This window comes from Zeugodacus cucurbitae, chromosome 2, assembly GCF_028554725.1.
Source record: "Zeugodacus cucurbitae isolate PBARC_wt_2022May chromosome 2, idZeuCucr1.2, whole genome shotgun sequence".
Taxonomy (NCBI): domain Eukaryota; kingdom Metazoa; phylum Arthropoda; class Insecta; order Diptera; family Tephritidae; genus Zeugodacus; species Zeugodacus cucurbitae.
In genome coordinates this window covers 75,438,169-75,459,883 of record NC_071667.1, presented here as the reverse complement: position 1 = coordinate 75,459,883, position 21,715 = coordinate 75,438,169, and the positions used below count along the sequence as shown (strand labels likewise).

The window sequence follows — 21,715 nt, the reverse complement described above, 5'->3', positions numbered from 1 at the left end:
CTTCAAAGCAAAACAACAGTTGAGTAATATAATACACGCGCTGTAATATTTTACACCTTAGCAAAGGACAAAGTGCATTTTTCTAATGAGCTGCGAGTTACAGTGTGCGCTGAGCTCCAAGGCGAAAGGCAGTTATGGCATTTGACACGCCGCAAAGACAAGCATATTTTATTACAAAGCATTGCAAATTTTTTCACAAAACCAAACAAAAAAAAAATTTGAAAAAATATACAAAGCCAGTTGCTAAAGTCACATTGTGCAACTTGAGTGCTGTCATTACAGCTGACGCTCCAGCTGACAGCAGAGTTTGTGCAAGAAAACAATTTTTTTCCAATTAATTTGACATGATTGACGAAGTAAAGGCAATTTTTAAGCAAACAAAGCAGGAATGCATTACAGAAAAAATAAAATAAAATAGAGGAGTTTAGAAATGAATTGCCTGCTAATGCACACACTTTCTTTGCCTGTTCGACTCATATGTACTAGTGTTGCGTATACGCCCTGTCATGTCGTGTAACCAATATACATGTGTGTATACATACAGTGTTGCCTATCACTACTCAAATTTACTCTCGCCTACCAGCTGCTCACAGTTATTTGCGTATTTAATGTAAATATTTACACTTGTGGGCAGCCTAATTGGCCGCCCATCTACAGCCTGGCCACCGGCTCTCTCACCTACACGCAAACAATACCTGTGTTTTTGTTGTTATTTTTTTTGCGTAAGTAATAGAAAAATAGTGCACTGCAAAGTGAATGTTGATTTTATTTGATTTTAATTACTCTCCTATTAGATTTCATGCATATTTTTTCTCATATGCTCATTCCACTTGCCACATCAGTTCAACAATCGAATTTTGCATGCTGTGTGCACGCTTTGTGATTTTTAAGAAAAATATATTCAATATGCCAAGTGAAATAAATACAATGCACTCTCAGCAAGTATTAGGCAAAACTAATCTAATGCTAGAAATTGAAAAATAAAAGTAAAAATTGAAAATAGAAAATGGAAACCACAGTGTGCTTATACAAAATATATTTGCTTGTGTGTGCTAATCTCCTGTTGCATTTTCAGCATGTGTTGCGAAAATCCTCAATTTACATATTGCCAAATACAACCTTATAGACATATGCTCGCTTCACATGGCAGGCTTAAAAAATATTTTGTTCAAATATGGTTCAATTTAACACACACTTCTGCTCAGAAAATCAGAAAAAGTGAAACCAATATGCAATTCTGTTGTAACTATTTGCCAAATAACCAATTAAGTTCAACCAAGGATGTAGACAAGTGTGTGAAGCAATGAAAAGTGCAGGGAAATGTAATATATATTTTTATTCTAGAAATTAGAACGAATATTGCAAAGTTTCAATTCTTCAAGCACAATCTAATTCAAGTTTGATATGTTTTTGGTAATATTTTTTTTTGGCTTTTGAAATTGTATTAGTTTATAAAAGTATTCTTCGTTTTTTACGAGAAAATCAAGTATTTTTATTGTGGTTTAAAGGAACCATAGTATTAAAGGGAATAAATTATATTTCACTTCTCGTTACGTATACGCCATGGTGCTCAAGTAATATGTTCTCTTAGTTCGTGTAATTATTTGAATACTTCCATATGTATTAACACGGTTTAAGGGCTACTGAGTGTTCTACATCATATGACCTTGATTTTAGGCAGCTCAATAAGATATTGTCAGAAGTTGTTTCAAAGTTGTTTAATCTCATATGACATAATATTTTTAAGACCTTCATGTTTCTGCGATTTAAATTCTAATTATCGGTCTGCTAACTAATTTTATAAGAAGAGCAATCGTTTCAGCCACTCGAGAAAACGATGAAACTGAGAGCAAGTTTTGAAAAATGAGCGCCTTATGAGCCATAATTTCAAAGCATTCCTCATTCGGAATGTGAATGTAAAGGAACAACTGCATATCCCTTAGTTTTACAAAAGATTATAGTTAGTACATCATTTTTTGAGTATATTTTTGAAAATAAATTCTCATCATACTCAACTTAATATCTGCTAATTTTAGAGATTTCAGTGAGCAAAAACGCTTCACGTTACCAAGGGCTTGCGAATTCTAAGCGATGACCTAATATTTTCTAGACCTTTTTTATGATATAACCTAAAAAACTTTGAAAGCTCTTATGAAGAAAAAGCTTTCAAAAAGCTCATAAATTTCGTCTTAAAAATTTATTTGCTTCTACATCAAGCAAACGGCAACTAGACGAGTACTCAAGCAATCAGAAAGTTAAAAAATTACCAGAGACCGAAAAGACAAAAAAAAAATATAAAAAAATGAATGTAGAAGGATATGGATTAAATGATTGAAAATTAATAAAACAGTGCAACTGTATGCATGACTGTCTGTATGTATGCTTACGAGTGTATATAAGACAATCCGAGTATGCATGTAAGTAGAAAGTGCAGAGGTCTGCCAGGTTTGAATTTATTAATTAGTCAAGTTGTGTAAGACCATCTGTCGATCTGTATGTCTATCTGTATGTTTACATGAGTGTTGTGTGCGTGTGTGCTAAGTGATAGCCGAATTGTACAAACTCAAACATCACTGCAGCTCTGATAAATCAGCAATTTCTGTTGCCTTCCATGCGATGGCGCCATGATTTTGTTATTACCCCTGCCGCCGCACGGCATGCACAGGTAAGGGGGATAATGCTTCGAGCGGCTGACAGCTGCAACACCCGTGCACTGCTTGTTTTTGCTGCCGTCGACGGCTGTGACTGTGAAATTGTTGCTACTGCCGGCATTGTTGGTGCAATCAAGCAGAGGTATTAAGAAGTCGCCTACGAGAAAATTTTTGTTTTTTTGTTGGATTTTGCTTTTGTTTTTTTGTGAGAAAAAAGTTGGACTAATTTTCTATGGGGAAATTTGAAGATTTTCTGCCATGACTACTACTAACTAACAGCAGTGAGGTAAGTAGAAGAAGATGGAAAAGATGTGTACAAAATCGAATCGCTCGAATAACAATTTTGTTTACATAGAGAGGTAGTAGGAGTTAGTAGAAGAGAGAGAGAGAGAAGGAAAAGATATAAGGTTTAACAAACGCTATGGCATCACTAACTAATTGCTGTACTAACTAAGAGGGATATTTAAGTAACAAGAGCGAACAATAATTACGCAACCTACTCAATTTACGCAACTTTTTGGAGATATGTATGTACGAGTGTGTGGATTATAAGAAATTACTAAAATACTTGTTTCATATTGTTTAAAAAGTACTTTTTGGGTAATTGTAATTTTCAATTTACTCAACTGCTCATTTCAGTTAACGATTAATAAAATGAAAACAGTAAAATTTGTTAATTTCTCAGTATTTACACAACAGTAGAACGCATAACTCAGTAACTGTAAAATTTCATTGGTGAACTAATGTAGTTGTATTTACATTATTTATACAATTTCATATTTAATTTACACAGTTTTTGTTTGAAGTATGATGGAGAAGAATCTGTGAGGAGTCATTTTCTTTAGAATGTATTCGTCTTTAATGTGACTTGTCATCATTTAGGTGAAGACAGACATCTGGATAACAAATATTTTAACTGTCAATAATCGAAACAATGAAAATTATTCAGAAAGTGAACGTACATTTATCATTTGCTAGAACACAGCTTAGAACTTTGCTCCTAACAAAAAAAATAATAATAAATTTATATAAATCTATATCAATGTCCTTTTCAAAAACTTCAAGTAAATTTCGAGTTGTCATCAGATGAGGTTCATAAAAAAATTATATTTATAAGGAATTTCAGATGATTTCAATGAGTTGTCTCCGTAAACTTCTGGCACTTTTCTCGATTTATTTCGGATACCTTCGATGGCAATGTGATAGACGTGTCAATGTACTCGTTGCAGTTCACGAACTCTCAGAAATCATTCTAAATAATATTTGTGTTGAAAATAATAGAAGGTTTTATGGGTCTCTCGACTTTGCTTTTGAAATAATCTTTATCAAATTAATCTGAGGAAAACACTGTGCGCCTTCTTTAGGTACTGCTTTATAGAAAACCTATGTATAACATCTATATTTCTCAATTTAAAGAGAGTAGACTAATGAACTAAGTGTTCATTTTGTCTTGTGTTATACTTGTTTTTTGTAAATATAATACACAAAGATATTAGGTTGTCAAATATCTCCGACTTTTTGTCTTTTGAATTTCGCGGCGTATAAGCGCTACAGAGCTCGTATCTGCCAATACTATACATCTTTGAAAGGTATTGACATAACATACAAAACAACGCTTTATATGATTAGTTTGTATATTGCGTTTAACAGTTATAGACGTGTGAACATGGAGTTAACTAACTCCGAAATTCGCGTTCTTTTAAAGTTTTCCTTCGTTAAAGGCAAATCCGCCAGAGAAACGTTCCGTGAGACTTATGGAGTTTTGAGGGATGGTACTCTATCACTTCGAACTGCGGAGGAATGGTTGATTCAGAGCGGGTGAAAATGACACTATGGATAATCTAGCCGTCGGAAGACCTGTGACGACAAATACCGATCATATCATGGAAAACATCGAGTTAGACCGGCAAGTGGCATCTCGTGACATCGCCCAGGAGATGGGAGTTAGTCACCAAACCATTTTAAATCATCTGCAGAAGGCTGGATACACAAAACAGCTTCATTTTTGGGTGTTGCATGATTTGACGAAAAAACCCTTGTGGACCGAATCAACGCCTGCGATATGCAGCTGAAACGGAACGAACTCGACCCATTTTTGAAGCGGATGGTGACTGGCGACAAAAAATGGATCACATACGACAATATCAAGCGAAAACGGTAGTGGTCGAAGTCCGGTGAATCGTCGCAAAACAGTGACCAAGCCGGGATTGACGGCCAGGAAGGTTTTGGTGTGGGTTTGGGTGGGATTGGAAGGGAATCATCTACTATGAGCTGCTCCCATATGGCCAAACGCTTAATTCTACCATCTACTGCGAACAACTGGACCGCTTGAAGCAGGCGATCTACCATAAGCGTCCAGAATTGGCCAACAGGGTGTAGTGTTCCACTAGGACAAAGCCAGACCACACACTTCGTTGATGATTCGTCAGAAGCTACGGGAGCTCGGATGGGAGGATTTATCGCATCCACCATATAGCCCGGACATAGCGCCAGGTGATTACCACACCTGAGTTAAGAAATAGGCTTATAAAAAAACCATAGATTGTATTATAGACAGCCTTGATGACCTCAGCCTTGAAAAGAAACTTATGACATCTCTTAAGCATTTGAACTTTAGATATTGTGCTGGTCCCTGAGGCTTTTACTCGAAAATTTCTAATAGACAATATTTAGTTCATTCTTGCTCTCTTAGATCGGATGTTCATTAGTGAAATTACAAACATTTTAAATTTAGAGAATTTAATATTTCAACAAATCTTCAAAATGCTACATGAATTTAGTGAACAATAATATTGAATTGGTTGCAATAAAAAAGTGCAGCAGTCCAAGCACCACAGGGTAGCGGGTGGCGCGGCGTTTTGTTGTCTCTCAATTTGTGCAATTGGTTCGCCCTCAAAATACAAACAAAAGTGTATTTATCGATAAATGAAAGAGTAGACACATACTACCTAAGATATATGTACATGTGTGTATGTATGTTGGTGGATGTGCGCGTTGTATTTATTGGTGTACACATGTGGCACTAACGGAAATGTTGCACGTAAAGTTTATTTAGTTGTCGGTTTGGTGGACACCATTGTTGATGCTTTCAACTTCATCATGTTGACATCAAATAACAAATTGTAAAGTTTTTGTTGTTTCTATTGCTGTTGTTGTTGTTGTTGTAGGCTGCTGCTAGCGCTGTCCATTCGGTGTTATTGCTGTAGCTCAAGGCATTATTGATGTGAGCGCTGCTGTTTATGTTGTTTTAGTTTATGCTATTGTTGTTGTTGCTGTTATTTGCGGTAAAATGCATTTTCGATTGTTGTACAATTGTTACTTTTCGTGGCTATTTGCGCGCTTTATTGCATACTTTTGTACACACACGCCATTTCAGCGTTTGTTGCATTTGTTTGTGTTGTTGTAGGTTGCAATTTTCGGTTTTTTTGTGTGTTAAGTTTTGCATTTTTTTTTGTAAAACGGTTGTTTTTTTCGCTGTTCCCTTTGTTGTATTGCAAATGTATTTTTCGTGTTTTTCGCGTTGCTGTTGCCGGCCACAAACTGCTGAGTGCAGCAACGACAACAACAACAGTCAATAGCAGCGGCAACAATCAACAGCTTTGTGGCCACAAGTGCGTTGCAATGTTCGTTATTTATTACACACACACACACACTCACACATACACACGCTTTAATATGCATAAGCCGCACACAGACAGCCAGATAGAGCCACCCATTATTACCGCACACTGAATGGCCGCCGAACAATCAATGAAATTTAAACAATGCCGCGCACAATAAACACAAGCGCTTCGGCGGCGACGAAATCGTCAGCCCCCAATCGTGCATGTCCTCGAGTGTTGCATAATTGAAATTTTAACTTCAATTTCCAATCGCCGTTGGAGTGGCTTGCATTTGCGCGTCTGTCCGCTTTGAGCTAGCATTTGGGCTTGAGTGTCGCAGACTACAAGGATTGATTCACAGGGTTGATTCACAGTTAATAAACCAGAATAACGAAAAATTAAATAATTTATAAAAATGAAGACAGCAGGGTGTAAAAAATTCCAAAGTGCCTCGGGCGAACAAGCGTTTGCACTTATGTATTGCAAATATTTGGTGACTGGACGTCAACTGATAACACATTGCAACATTAAGTTACACCCGATAAGTACAAAGTGCCGACAGTGGTGATCGAAGAAATTCATATATTGTAATGCCTCCATAGATTTCTATCTATATCATAATTCTTTCCAATGGAATCTGTGAATGAGTTGTTCAAAAACGACCGTACCGATTTTGATGAAATTTCCAATAATACACCAAAGAAACCTATTTATGGCCTTATTAGTAGAGAAATGTTATTAGTTGTGTTCTAAATTTTGACCACATATAATTTACCAAATAAAGAAGAAATACATTTTTTGGACAAAAACCCGATAGATGACTCTGACTCCAAATACCTATTTTTAGGAATATTACAATAAATTTGAAAGCTACCACATGAAAAAAAAGTCCAAGAAGTAAAAAATCTGTTAAAAAATTTTCAGAAACATTTTGAATTCTTTAAGAAGTAAAATAAAATCTTTCATTTAAAATACTACTAAGTAGATATTAACACCTCGATGATGAGTTTAATACATAGATTCCAACAAGATGTCTTTTCAGGAATCTCTTATGCCGCCGTTTTAGCCTTAGCATATATTTTACTTCCTTTTTATTAAACTGAGGAGCCTAGGGACTACTTCATAACAAAATCAATAGTAATAATTCGTAAGAGAACACCATGATCTACTATATTGTCCCTCTAACTACGGTTGAAAGACGCGCCCTTTAGGTGAGTACTCTAACTATGTACATATAAGAGCTCAATACTCTTGCTATAAGTCGAATTCAGTTGTTCTGAATAATTGGAACGGAAATTCTGGCCAATTCATAGTCTACACCTGAGAAACCTTTTTGACTTAATTGTCCACTTTAATAACTGAAGTGGTTAAAATGGTATCCAAAACATTCATCTGATCGCTGAGCGGATATTTTTACGACGCGTATAAAATAAATGATAAACGATCAACAGTTTTGCAATTGGCTCTCGAGCTATATATTGCTTTCTGTCACATAGCAAATATAGTAATTTGGAATAAACGATTAAAATCGTTTGATCAATCATTCAGTGATGCTTTTATGCCCCTCCAAAATTTTCTTTATAAATTAAGAGTTGAGGAACGCATTGTGACCTAAGGTATATTGTGCTTATATCTTTATAGATAATGGATTTTTATATTCAATCATCTTTTCCACATCAAATTCGAAGTCTTCGAAAACTCTCGAACAAAATAACATCAAATATGTGTCTAATGCAAAAAGCATCAGATTTCCATATTTTCAGTGTAAGCAATGGTGACTAAGATAAAATTAATAGACTATTACTGCTAAGAAAAAATAATATTGTAAATAAAAATAAATGCTATAAATAAAAAATTCAAATACGTTTATATTCGAAGGGAGAGAATTGTCCATATATGCACATATATATTTATTAAGCTACATATCATAAATATTAAATTCTTACTATGACTAGGCAAGTCAACTAAACACTTTATTACACAGAATTTTACCAATTTGATAGAAATATTTATACAATTCAAATTTCATACATTTACAGTTATTTTTTTTTTTTTTAATATTTATACAAGCAATTAAGATATTACAAATTATTTGAATAAAATAAAATAAAAGCTTAATATAGAGAAATACAAACAAATGCTTAAATCATAACAATCTTAACATGCCAGCAAAGTAAGAAATAATTACAACAAATGCATCACAAATATTTTCGAAATTATAATTACGTAACTACAATAATAGCTGAAATGCATGGTGTTTCTTTTAAAATTTTACAATATTTCATTGTTTTTTTAGTAAATATATTTTTTACAATTTTGGTATAATTTATTTGTTTCAGTCGAAGTTTGAATTAATAGTTCATTATTTCGGTGTCATAACTTAAAGCGGTAATAAGATATTCAAAATAGCTCAGTATTTTTTAGAGAAATTCATTTAGAATGTAGAATTGAAAAAAAATTAAGTTCGAAATTTTTCGAAATTAAAAATTAAGTTCGAAATTATTCGATATAAAAGATTTTTCGTATTTTTTAGAAAAAGAGGGAGATTAAAAAATTTTAAGTTTGAAAAAAAAAAATCGAAATACAAAAATGAAGTTCGAAATTTTTCGAAATTAAATATTTAATTTAGACGTTGTGTAAAAACTAATTCTAAAATTTAAATTAGTTTTGCGTTTGTATAATTGTTTTATAATTTATTTTCGAAAGTTTTGAAAAAATTACAGTTACAAAAAGTACTATTTTAAATAGTCTCAAATTTAGTTTAGAAAATATTAAAAAATAGTTAATATTTGTTCAGTCAAATTTCGTTGAGAATTTATAAAATTTCAGTTCCAATTAAATTTTCATATTTTCTATTTTATTCCATTACGTTCTTTCGCATAAATAAATGCATAAAGTGTCCGCTTCAAATTTGTTGTTGCAAATAAAGTTATACAATAATTGAATGATTTCGAATCGAGCAAATCAGTGTCTTTACATGTCACTCTACAACTACTTATTCGTAATAAAATTCTAATGCAACCGCTTTCGAACATTGAATTGCAAATACTAGTACAAATACAAACACATACAAATAAGTAGAGCAAAGAGAAAGCGGAAGGAAGTTAGCGCAAAATAACGAATTGAACAAGTTTTTTACAAAGAGACACACACACACACATATACAATAAACAAATACATATAAAATACTAAAAGCAATTTTATTGAATTTTATTTTATTTTTGCAAAACATACATATAGAAGACGCGAAAGAAGACAGATTGCGAGTGGTAAGAGAAAAGTTGTAGAAGCACTCAAAGCAAATACATAAAATGCAGAGGAAGGAATGAAAATGTGTAAAGCACTAGAAAAGTTTCAACTAAATCTACTACAACTACAACTAAAATAAAGATTTGCAAACTAAATATAATCGTAGTAAATACAACAAACACACACATATACATATACATATACAAATACAAATACATAGTTATACAAAATTGCAAGAGAACGAGAGAGTAGATTAGAGTATAAAACAAAATTTTGCAGCCAACTATAGTTTATTAAGTATAGATTTAGGTATTTTGCTCGTACCATTGAGGCTGGGCTGTGCGTACTGTATGAAACCCTCGGAGATGTAGTGATGTTGACTACTGGTGGTGCTGGCGCTGCAGCGCGGCCCCAACGTTGAGGGCAGCACACGTGCGGCACGTATGTCAGCGGAACGTGTACCGGCCAGCGCCTCTTCGTCGTTCAGCGCGTCCTCCTCGATGTACATGGACGGCACATCACTGCGGGCGGGTCTGAAAAGAAATGAAAGCAAAAAAAAAATATATATATATATATATATATAGTATAGATTAGATTGAGTAAGATTTTTTTGTGATTTGATGTGATAAGAGCGTGCTTTATGTAGCAGGGAAAGTAAATTTTGTGGGGGAATAAATTGCATATTTTAAATGCAGGGTCAATAATGTTTGAAAGCTTGAAAGCTTTTTAGATGAAATTTCAGCGCAATTCGAAGTCATATTTTTTGGACAAAGTAGCTTTCTTTTACTGCATTACAATAAAGAATATTATTTATACATCTGAAGTAGCCATCTTTAATTGGCCTCCACACCTTTCTTTGTCACACGCTACTCATCATCATCAAATTATCTTCATATAAGCTACAATTGAATACTATCTGCTTTGAAACCCTATTTTTCTTCACTAAACCACTCAAAACTAATATTTTAGATGAGAATAGTAACTTTTAGGTAGTAAGAATTGTTGGAGAATTAATTAAATTTAGGATTTCAACGCACTATATAAGGTTCGGTTAGTTTTAGAGACAGATCTCTGCGCATACCGAGGATATGGAGAGCCAAATGAGACCTTATGCATTAAAGAAACCTTCAGGATTTACCGTATATGGTACTCATTCGAAATTAATATTCGTAGAATAGTGGTGTGTGACTTCGATAGTGTTCTATTTAGTAAAGTTTAGGCGATATTATTTCATATAACTTTTCGATAAGAAAGAAAGATGTTGCCACATTCAGGAAGTTAGTCAATTTACATTGAACGAAAACCCCCAGGATTTGCCGTAAATGGTACTGATTCGCAATTCGTATTCGTAGAATAGTAGTGTGTGACTTCGGTGGCATCGTGTTTAGTATAGTTCTAGGCGACAGTATCTCATATATCTTTTCGATAAGATAATAGGATGTTGCCTACATTTAGGAAGTTATTTAATTTATATTGAACGAAAAGCTAGAAACATATGGATTGAAAATGTTGTTGTCTAAATAAAAATAGAGCCAGTGTTTTCTTAGAGCAAAATATCTTTATATTATTGATCATATATTATATACTATTCTTTTGTGTATATTGGGTATGAATAATAAATTAAATGAGCAAATATTTATCTGATGCAACAATAAATTTTATGGATTTCTATAGAGAACAGATTCTCTGTTTCCATAAACTGCTTTCAAGTAAAATGTGACTTTTGTAAGTAGAATAAAACCGTTCTTAAAAACTCAGACAAAGGGCTGTCATTTAAATTTACAGCAATAATCTAAAAAAAATAAAATTTCACACTATCTTTGTCCACACTTTAAAACAATGAATGCAACTGTGAAACTTTTTCCACTTCACCGATAAACAATAAATATATTTAGCCGACTTTTGCGTGTGATTTTTTTAACCAGTATTATTTTCCATTTTATTTTGATTACCTTTGTATTATGTAATCGAAAACAATGCGCTGTAATATCTTAAATAAAGCAGAAATATTTGTATAAATTACTTGCGCATTTATGACCGCATCGTTAAAACGAAATAAAAATTTATTAAAATAAACAAAAACAATAACAACAACAAAGTGGTACGGAAAACAACGAAATATGCATATTTTTAGACACGCATGCAGTCACACCGGAAAAAAGCGCGTGTATGTGCGATTGCCTGTTCATTGCTAGCGCGGCGCATTGTGATTTAAATTCATTGATTGTTCCAATAGCAATTGCGTTGGTGGCTGTTTTTTATTTTTTTACGCGTTAAGTTTTATTTATTTCCTTTTTCGTTATTATTTAAATTCTTTGTTATTATTGGTGAAGGCGCAGCCACTTGAAAAATATATTGCATACTTTTGTGGGCGCACGGTGTCCCTGCTGGAAAAGTAGCTGCGGAAATTTTTTGATATATGTATTATTGAAAAATGGTTTTCGAGTCGATAAAAAATTTCGAAAATATAAATTAATATTATTAAAAATGAATTATCGGTATTGGAAATATAAAATAAACCGTGAAAAATAGTTCAGTGAAACAAGGTATACATTTTGGCAATGTGTGTATTCGAAGTTTTTAATATGCCTGTATCGAGAAGATAGAAGTAAAAATATAAACAATTTTAATACTGGATTTCTATCAAGCTTTCGGCCTCCAAACTTTCGGCAGCCCATAATCTTGACTTATAATCTAGTTATAGATTTTCATATCCCAAAAGTAGGCTTCAAAGAAGCTTTTCATAGTGAAATTTACACTGACTTCAAATTACTTTCAAACCTTCCCCAAATCATTAAGTTTAAGTACTATTAGTCACTTAAAAATCACTCAAAAATTAAAAATAAAAAATCTCTTTGTTGACCCACTCCAAAATTTTCCTAACTAGAATTTGCTCATTTTCGAAAACCGCGCTCTTCTTTATTACGATCATTGAAATTCGTTGCGGAAATCGAGGCAAAAACTGCGCTGCAAATATCTGCGGTGGCCGGTTAATGCAATAAAAACTTTGCTGCATGCTATAAACAATAGAATGAATGAAAAGACAATAACAACAATAACACACAACCACAAAAGCAGAAAAAATCAAGCTGACGACTTCCGTTATTGTGCGGCGGTAGCAATCATCAATAGCGTAACGGGAACCACGGCGTGTCCTGTTTACATTTCGACTACTATTTCGGTGTGCCGCGACTGCGTACACATGCGCGTTGTTTTATAACAATAACAACAGCAACAATAGTGGCGCTAAAACACTGGCAACACTGTTCTGTGTACATAGGTACGCACACAAACACAATGCAAACAGCGAAACAATACTCACTTCCGACAGTTATTTGAGTTGGAAAAATTATGAAACCACACAAACAATTGAACAAATAGACAAAACCAATTTATGTGTGTGAGTGAGTTTGTGGTGGTCTATAGTAGCAGTGAAGCTTAAAGATGCAATAAATTTGATAAATTATTTTTTTGATAGTTAATTTCTGTGGTTTGGTATATAACTTTTTGTAGAATATGATTATTATTGGATTTCAACTATTCAACTTTTCGAGAGTCTTTAAAGAATATGTTGTATGAATCTATTGATGTCGATCATTCGAAATTGTCGTATTAATATTTACACCTAAATGTATACTTCATTTTTTCAATTTTCATTTAATATCCTTGGAAGTTTCTTTGAACTCGTCAATGGATAGGACAATCTGATCACTCATTATAAAGCAAAGGAAATCAATTCCTTTTTCAATAATTCTCTCAATTGTGTCGTATTGCCATGGTTATGTTCCATTGACCCCGCCAAACCCTCCACTGAGTATTAGTCTTTTGATCTGTACATACTGTTTTTACAAAATGTGATGCCGTTAATGTTGCTGTTGTTGTTTTATAGTGGTAGTTTTGGAAACGATACATTTCCAATTAGTATATAGATCCCATAGTAACTGAAACAATCTCATTACAAAAAGTGATGAATCCACTCTACTGCGGCACAATAGCCGTTAGGTCGCAGTGGATACCTCACAAATTATTCTATTCTATGCCATCCACTCTATTTAAATGCTTTTATCCTCAACGATCACAAGATTTTCCCTGACTAAACGTCCTCGCGACTAGTTGAAGTTAATAAGTTTCTCGATACTGACGAATTTTTGGAATTTAGAACAATCAAAGGTTACAAGGTCTGATAATAAGGAGGTTTGATTTTAATGTCTTGAACCTTGAACTTTTCATAGTATTCATGACTATTATAATTTTTTCAAAAATAATGTTTGAAGACCATGTTCATCTTCCATGCAACATCCGAAAAACTTAAAGATACTACATCGCTAAAGACATCTCAGAAAGTCTGATGAATTTTATAAGTAATTCACAAAGACTCAAATGATTCAGGAGATGAGACTGGATCCGCTGAGGTGACACTCAAATGGAAAATAATTTTTATTCATAATTTCAGATTTTGTTCTAAAACTTCGACCCATCAATTAGTGATCTTTCACTCAAATCAATTGCCAACAGCGCCCTTTAAATTTCGTGTGATTTCCACATAAATCTGAAATACTGTTTACTCGGTTTGGGTTCGCACCGTTGTCCGCACACATGATTTGTACATCTCGCTCGAGTGCTCAGTGCTTAGTATCTACAAACAACATAATACAATACACAAAACACACAATGCCTAACATATAAATACACGTGAAACATACAACTGTGTTATCAATGCTGTCACACACAATCAACAGTAGAGAGAGTGGAGCTTGTGCGCACAACACCATGCATGCCGTCCAATAAAAATGGAAGTGAACATCAATTTAATCAAGAAATTGACTCAATTAATGTAATTGAACGCAGAACGTCGACTGTGGCGATGGACCGTAACGGGCTGAGTAAGCAGACGCCGGCAAATGAGCGGAGAGTGGCGAGCTTGATGGCAGGCGAATTGTTGGCGCTAACGGCGTATTTGGCAGGCGAAATTTATATGTGTCTACGTGTGTGTGTGTTGGCCTCTGTGCAAAGTTGAAGTGTAAAATTTTAGACAAATTCAATTGTAGCAACAACAACAAATCGAAAATTTTGCAGCAATTTGCATAAAATCATATTTCGACGATTAAGTTTCGACAGCAGCAGCAGCCAGGCTACTAAATAAGCGCCAATGTGGTAAAATTGCATAGACTAACTGTTAATATATGCACATAAGTAGCTTACAGCAGAAATTTATGTCTGCATGTAAGAGTATATTTTCTGTGGAACCTAAGCGGGTCACACATTTCAAGTTGCTGCTAATATAAAGTGCAAATATCATACACATTTGTTTGACTCCATTTGAAAGGACTCTTCTAAGTGCGCGAGCTTATTTGTATTCGAATTTGGTGGCCTTCTTGAAACACACACATGGATCGAAGCTTATAGAAGAGCGGCGGTAGAGTGCGCACATGCATAACCGCACTATTATTGTAAAGTAACTGTATATGTGTGTGTGTGTGTGTGTGTGTGTGTACGTTGGCCTGCGCGCCCACCAAGTTAAGGGTAAAAGTTGTTGAATGAAATTATGCTATTAGAAACTTTTTATTTGTTTATCAACAGTCATAATTCGAGTGTAGTTTGTAGTGCAACAGAAACGCACAGACACACACACACCTACACATATACACATATACATGAATACAAGTCACGCTAACGGTACTGCGACAATAAAAGTCAATGCGATATAGCAATTGTTGTTGTTCCTGTGTGTGGTGTGTCCACTTGCCCTCCACTATGTGGGCTGCGACAACTTTAAGTGCCCATTGTTGTTGATGGCAGTTTAGAGCCATTTTAGGACACGACCGGCAGTTCTAAACTCAAACAACAACAAAGATATGCTATTGAACAGTTATACCAGTATAAACGGTAGTAAGGAAGCGAGTCAAAGTTGAACAGGTGAGTCAGATATTGTATATAAAAACACAAATACACGCTGGTAACTGTAAAAAGATTGCTTGTTTTTGTTATTATTTTTGTTATTTTTTTGTGGCCATTAGTTTTATAGCAGTTTTCTATTTCCTTAAAACGGGCAGCCGAAGTCTTGCAGTTCAATGGATTATTGAATTGAATGTGCCGTTTTATTATTATTTTTCTTTTGCTATAAAGTATTATATATTTTTGCCATTAGTGCAACCTTTTTGGCATAACTTGTGATCACCGTTGAGCGGGGTTAAGCGATTTTGTGGTTGTTTTGAAAGTTTTTTTTTTTTGCTAAAAATGGCTTTTTGGATTAAACGTTTATAGTTATATAAATTTTGAGGTTTGTGAGTGTATGTAGCATTATAACTTAGTTTAATTTGAAATTATTTCGATATTTAATTTTCGATTAACCCTCATTGGCATGGCAATAATGCTAGTCTGGATTAATTGCAGATTTACGTTCTCCAAATCTTTAGACAAAAAGGGACAAAAGGGCAGTAACTTTAATCCGTGCAAGCTTATATTGTGGATTATTATATAAAATATTATTTCATGGATTTCATCCTACTTCTTCTATTTTTTTTTTGACTCCATGCACTTGGATCATATGAAACCGTCATACCTTCAGTAATATAAAGCTCACCCCGACTTCAAAGCTCAAAAATTTATCTGCAGTTAGGAATTGCTTATATCCATATTCACTTATACACGATATTAGTCTTCTCTATGTAATAAAATATGCCTCATAACTAATTTATTTACAAAAACAAAAACCAAGGAAAATTGTTGGATATTAAATATTTGAATGGTTATTTAAATATTTAAAAAAGACGATAAAATGTTAATACGAATAAAAGTAGAGAAAGAAAATATTTTCTAAGGATAGAATACTTCCATAAAGTACTATTTACTCTCCGTAAGTTTTAGAAAGGTAGAAAAGCTTCCAATACTGCTCTAAAATATCTCTCTTAACTAAAAACAATCTTAGAATTCCAAAGTTGAATCCTTGAGCGAAAAGTATTCAAGGCAATAGGGTTTAAACTTTTTTATGTTGCATAACATTTTTAGTAACATTTCCAGCTTCTTACAAAACCCATGTTTACTAATTAAAATTGTGAAATAAATTATTTAAAAAGATAAAAAATATTTAAATATTTGTAATATCTGAAGTAGCCTTGTCATCTATAAGAAAATATTTACATATACATATATATAACTAAATTTATAATTTATATTTTGCGTCTCACTTGAGAGCCAAATAAAGTAGATTTTTCATTTTAGAATTTGATTTTTTGTAAGTTTAAAATAAAACTTAAACATTAACATGGAAACTTTATACTAGAGCTCTTGGTATTCGACTAACCGATATTCGGTTTGCACTATTCGGATAGTCGTCAGTCATCGACTATTCGATTAACCGCTCATTTCCGACTATCCGGTTAACCGTTCGTTGTCGACTATTCGAATAGTGTAAGTTCATTAAATTTCTCTTTTTATTGAAAAAAGTGAAACACAGGAAAAATGCGCACAATTGACATTTTCACAAGTAAAAACAAACAAAAATCAAAGGCTGATTGGATTTCAAACAATTATCATTTATTCGAATAGTGACAGTATAACTATTCGAATAACCGCAGTAGAATGACTATTCGAATAGTCGTAACATTGCGTCTAATCGAATAGTACTAACCGGTTAATATTCGTATGAACGGTTACAAACTGGATATTCGAATAATCGGTTTTCAGGTTCATCGAATAATTTTAAGAGCCTTACTCTATAAGATATTTCGTTATTTTTAGAATACTCCTACCTATGTCATGAGTAGGGATTTTGTAATAGTTTAAGCATTCCATGACGACTAAATATACTTATATTTGCAATTGTTTATATAAAATGCATCACTCTCTTTCCAAAAAGCAGGACTGATTGAAATTCTAAGAACTATAAGTTATCAACTCCGTAGTATCCTCTAGCAGCCTTTTCGCACACCATAATTTGTTGCATACATTAAGATTATAATTAAGATATAAGTTTTTGCGCTTCTCACTGCCGGCTGGTCGATTAACGATCGAGTTGTTATACATTTTTTGTTTTGCTGTAAGTTATGTTTTGCTATTCATAAGAAGTTGGTGGATTTCATCAGCCAACCCGTAGAGTTGCATTCCAGTTTAAACTGGATTAGTTTTCAATTAAAAATTAATGTGGTAAAATAAGATTTTTCTCTTGTATGGCAAATCGAGCTAAATCATCGCTTTAATCCAGCAAAGGCCAGTTAATTAATCAATTAACACCTGTGGCAAATTTACTCGTCTTTGATGATAAAGGGTTACCATTTACTCGGTATTGGCTTTAGTGACATTTTTATAAACTATCAAAGTATAAAATTAAACCATTTCAACTGTTTGCACAGCAGCATATTTGAGCTTTGATAAATTAATCTGAATATAAATCAGTTTGACTGCGATGGCTAACTAATCTTGATGCACTTAATACTCTTAAATAAACATAATAGGGTTGCCATTACATTACACATGAATTTCTTGCCTAAAAGCTTTCGCATGAAATATGTAATTTCGTGCACTTTATTTGCATTTATTTTTCATTTGCACAAGGTTAAAATTATTATTAATGCGAAATTGCAGCAAACTAACTAAATAACAAATTCGTTTGCCAAACGAACAACAAAAAGGCACACACTCATTAACCCGCACTCGAGTTTAGTTTCAGCAGTTTCAGTAGTTGTTCCGAGCGGATGGCAAATGCAATGCAATTGCAACATGCAACATATGCACTTGTGCGCTATTTGCATGCGTATTATTATTAATATTTGTGCACAACGATATTAAATTTCGCAAGCAAGCAGCGAATCAGTTGCATACACTCCAATGATATTTGCATACTCGTACAAGCAAAACCGATTAAAATTTCGTTTGTATCAATAAACTGAAATATGGAAATTTACGGTAAACATGTGTGTGTGTGAGAGAGAGATAGAGTGTACCGTTGCACAGATACAGATACAAATATTATATAATAAGCGCACTGCTTTGGCTTATAAAAAGGCATAAATAAGCATGTTTCTCTGTCTCTCTGTGTGTGGGTGTGTGTGTGTATAATTGCATTTGTATTTGTTTAAGTGAAATGGGTGTGTGTCAGTGCAGCTCATTGCTGTAATTAATATGAAATTCAGTCGGCAAATTGCTACCAATTTTATGCCTGTGAAAGCATGCCCTTATATAAATACATAACGGTGCAAAGTGCTTGCTTTCATATATATACATAGTATATATAAATGTGTGAATATACATATATATGCCTGTGTATCTGTATATATGCTTGAGTGCGTGTGTGTGCCCGCTAAGGCCTTTACTAACGCATTTTAACATTATTATTGTGCACTCAATATGCGCCTTTCGCCCACACAAACGAGCAAATGCCAATACATTCACAGCATACCGTGCTGCCGTGGACTCAATACTGCAGGGGCAATAAAAATTGCCATCGAAATGAAATTATTGCGTTATAATTTCTCGTTTAATTTCATTGCGTTGCTTTTGTGCCGCACACAAACACACACACACACACACTCAGCATTCAGTATTCATTTAGGTCGTAGAAATTAAAGTTCATTGAAGTTCATTAGGTTTGCCAGCAAAATTCCAGTAGCCAATTGCCTTTTGCCTGGCACTGAGCGTCGCTGCAGCCTCTTCGTATTGAATTTATATACATATATATGCATATGTATGAGTGTGTCTGTAAAGACTTTCACTGTCCGAATTAGCTTGGTCAGCAAAGGCTCTGCGGCTCTGTGTATGTGTGTGTGCGTCATAGTCAGCCACATGCAGACATTCCCGGCTCGTGCGAATGTATGGACTCTAATGGCCACAACTTCAACCTGAACATTTTCATTGGCATATCAATCGTCGGCAATAAATTTTCTATCGATGTGACCTTACCACTGATTTCGGTCTTTGATTTGGATTTGGTTTTCGGTTGTTCGCAACGGATTTTGGCGGCGGCCCGGTACACATACACACAGATACATACAGCCGTTTTAACTGCGTACGTGCACCGTGGCAAGGTGAAGTGATTTCTGCTTTAATCAGCGCTTTATTTTCGAGAAGGTGTGGGAATGACGACGGTCGCACGAGTGTTGGTGTGTGTAATGGCCGACATTTAAGGTACGCCGAGCGAGGAAGAGAGAGTGTGTGTGATAGAGAGAAATGTGTGTGTGTACGGGCTGAGCAGTTTAAGATAAGCGGTGGGTTTATAGTACAATCGCTGAGAGTGTGTGTGGAATCTAGGAATGAGCCAGTGTGAGTATGCAATCTGTGAGATTGTGCATGTGTGGCTCCTATGTATTCTATGTATGTGTCTTTCCGCCACATTGCAAGATAAATGCGATAGTGTGAGCGCATTGATTTGTCTTATTTCTGTCTGTCCATTGTAGTGAGTGCGTGTTTGACTTCTCAACAACGACGACGACGACGACGGTGTGTCGAAAAGAAAACGCCAACAAATTTCATCTGTTCAGCTCAATTAATTCGAAATTGAGATTGAGCATCAACGATAAGTGTATCCAATTAGGAGAAACGGTCCACACTCCAGCACATACCGTTAAGCAAGTGCGGTGTGATAAGTTACGGTACATTTAGACAAGCAACGAGAAACTAAGTCACAAAAAAAAAAAACAAAGCATGGAGCAAAAACAACAAAAAATTGCGCAACAAATAACAACAACAACAATGAAAATGCGCAACCAAAAATAAAACAACAACAAATTTACAACAAAAAAGCAACCAGCAATCAAAATAGAAATGATTTACGGATTTTCCAGATTGAAAGTTTTCCAAGCGGCAGCCACTAAATAACAACAACAACAACAAAATTACGTATGGCAAGCGTGTAGTTAGGGTCCCAAATGGCACAATGCCGAAATTACGAGTCATTGCTTTTGTCGATTGAATGCTTAAACGAGGGACGAAATATTTATGCTTCGGTTAAGCCGCAGGATTTGGCCGAAAAAAGAAAAACGGACCTTTAACAAAAACAAAAACAAAAAACTAAAAAAAAAAAAAAATTGTTAGTGTATGTGTAGGTGTATGGCAATAAATAATCCAAAATATATAGAAAATCATTACCTTTCATTCAGCGCGCATTGAACGTTGAAAATCTCGCAGATTTCAGTTACAACAAAAACATTAACAAAAACAAATGTTTTTTCTTGTTGCCACAAAAACTTCATATGCCATTTATTGACGCTTTTCAGCCTACGAGCTCGAGCAGCCAATTGTTTTGAGCCAACTCGTTTTAGAAATTACGTCAAAGAAAAAGGTTGCCACGGCATACAATGAGAAAACTTTCATCATTAAACAGAATTGATAACGTTCCGAGTTGAGGCGCTGGCGAAGAAGGGCGCTCGTTTAGAGTGTTAGATGAGACTACAGTTGCGGTTACCCGCTTGTGTGTGTGCTTGTGTTTGGTAGGCACCTTTGTGGTTGGAGATAATCAGCGCCAATTAAAAAGTTGCCACATGTATTGAGGCCGGAAAGCCGCGCGCGTCGCATGGAATGGGGCCAATTCAGCGCACGTGCTTGCGCTTAGAACCGCGCTAACTACTTAATATGCATTTAGTTCGAGGCAAATTTGGCGCTGCTGTTTTTGGCGGAAACAGCACTTTGCTTGGATGATTTGTTGGCGGGATGTGCTCAAATGTTCGATTTATTTTGTCTTCTCAGTTGTAGTTGTGTGTGTGTGTATTTGCAAGAGTAAGTTAAAATTGGAGACTTGCTTCCGCTTTCGAACATCTTAGCTATAAAGTGAGTAAACAATTTTGATTTTTTTTTGTAAAGATTTTGCTGGATTAGGCCTGATAGCCATATTCATGAATTTAATTTTCACTCATATATATTTGACAGTGATTTTTCATTAAATTAATAAAACTCTAAATATGAACAAGTACCAAGATAATCATTAGTAAATCGTAGTCAGTTTGAAATACACTGAGTTGAAAAAAGCTAGGCCTATATTTAGGAGCAAAATGTTTAGTAAATTTATTAAAGACATATACCAGCTTTGATATAGGAAAATTATTGTTAATAGATCTGGTGGTAGAACTCAGAAAATAATTTAAAACAAACTTATATACATAAACAATATTTAACAAAGAAAGCATTAAGGGGTTAGGTGGGTTTCAAAATTTGAAAATTTCAAAAATTATCTTATTAAATAGTGAAATATGTTAAAATATTATAAAAAAATATCAAATCGAT

The 21,715-nt window shown here is 34.2% G+C and overlaps 1 protein-coding gene across 3 annotated transcripts in view; it reads right to left on the bottom strand.

Annotated features, from left to right (window-relative positions):
• Positions 1-21,715, bottom strand: part of LOC105211383 (hemicentin-1) — a 454,397-nt gene that overhangs the window by 6,620 nt on the left and 426,062 nt on the right. For all 3 annotated transcript variants that reach the window (XM_054226373.1, XM_029039671.2, XM_054226375.1), the window contains one exon: positions 9,827-10,035. In XM_054226373.1, coding sequence (XP_054082348.1) covers positions 9,827-10,035 — 209 coding nt within the window. The remainder of the gene's footprint in view (positions 1-9,826; positions 10,036-21,715) is intronic.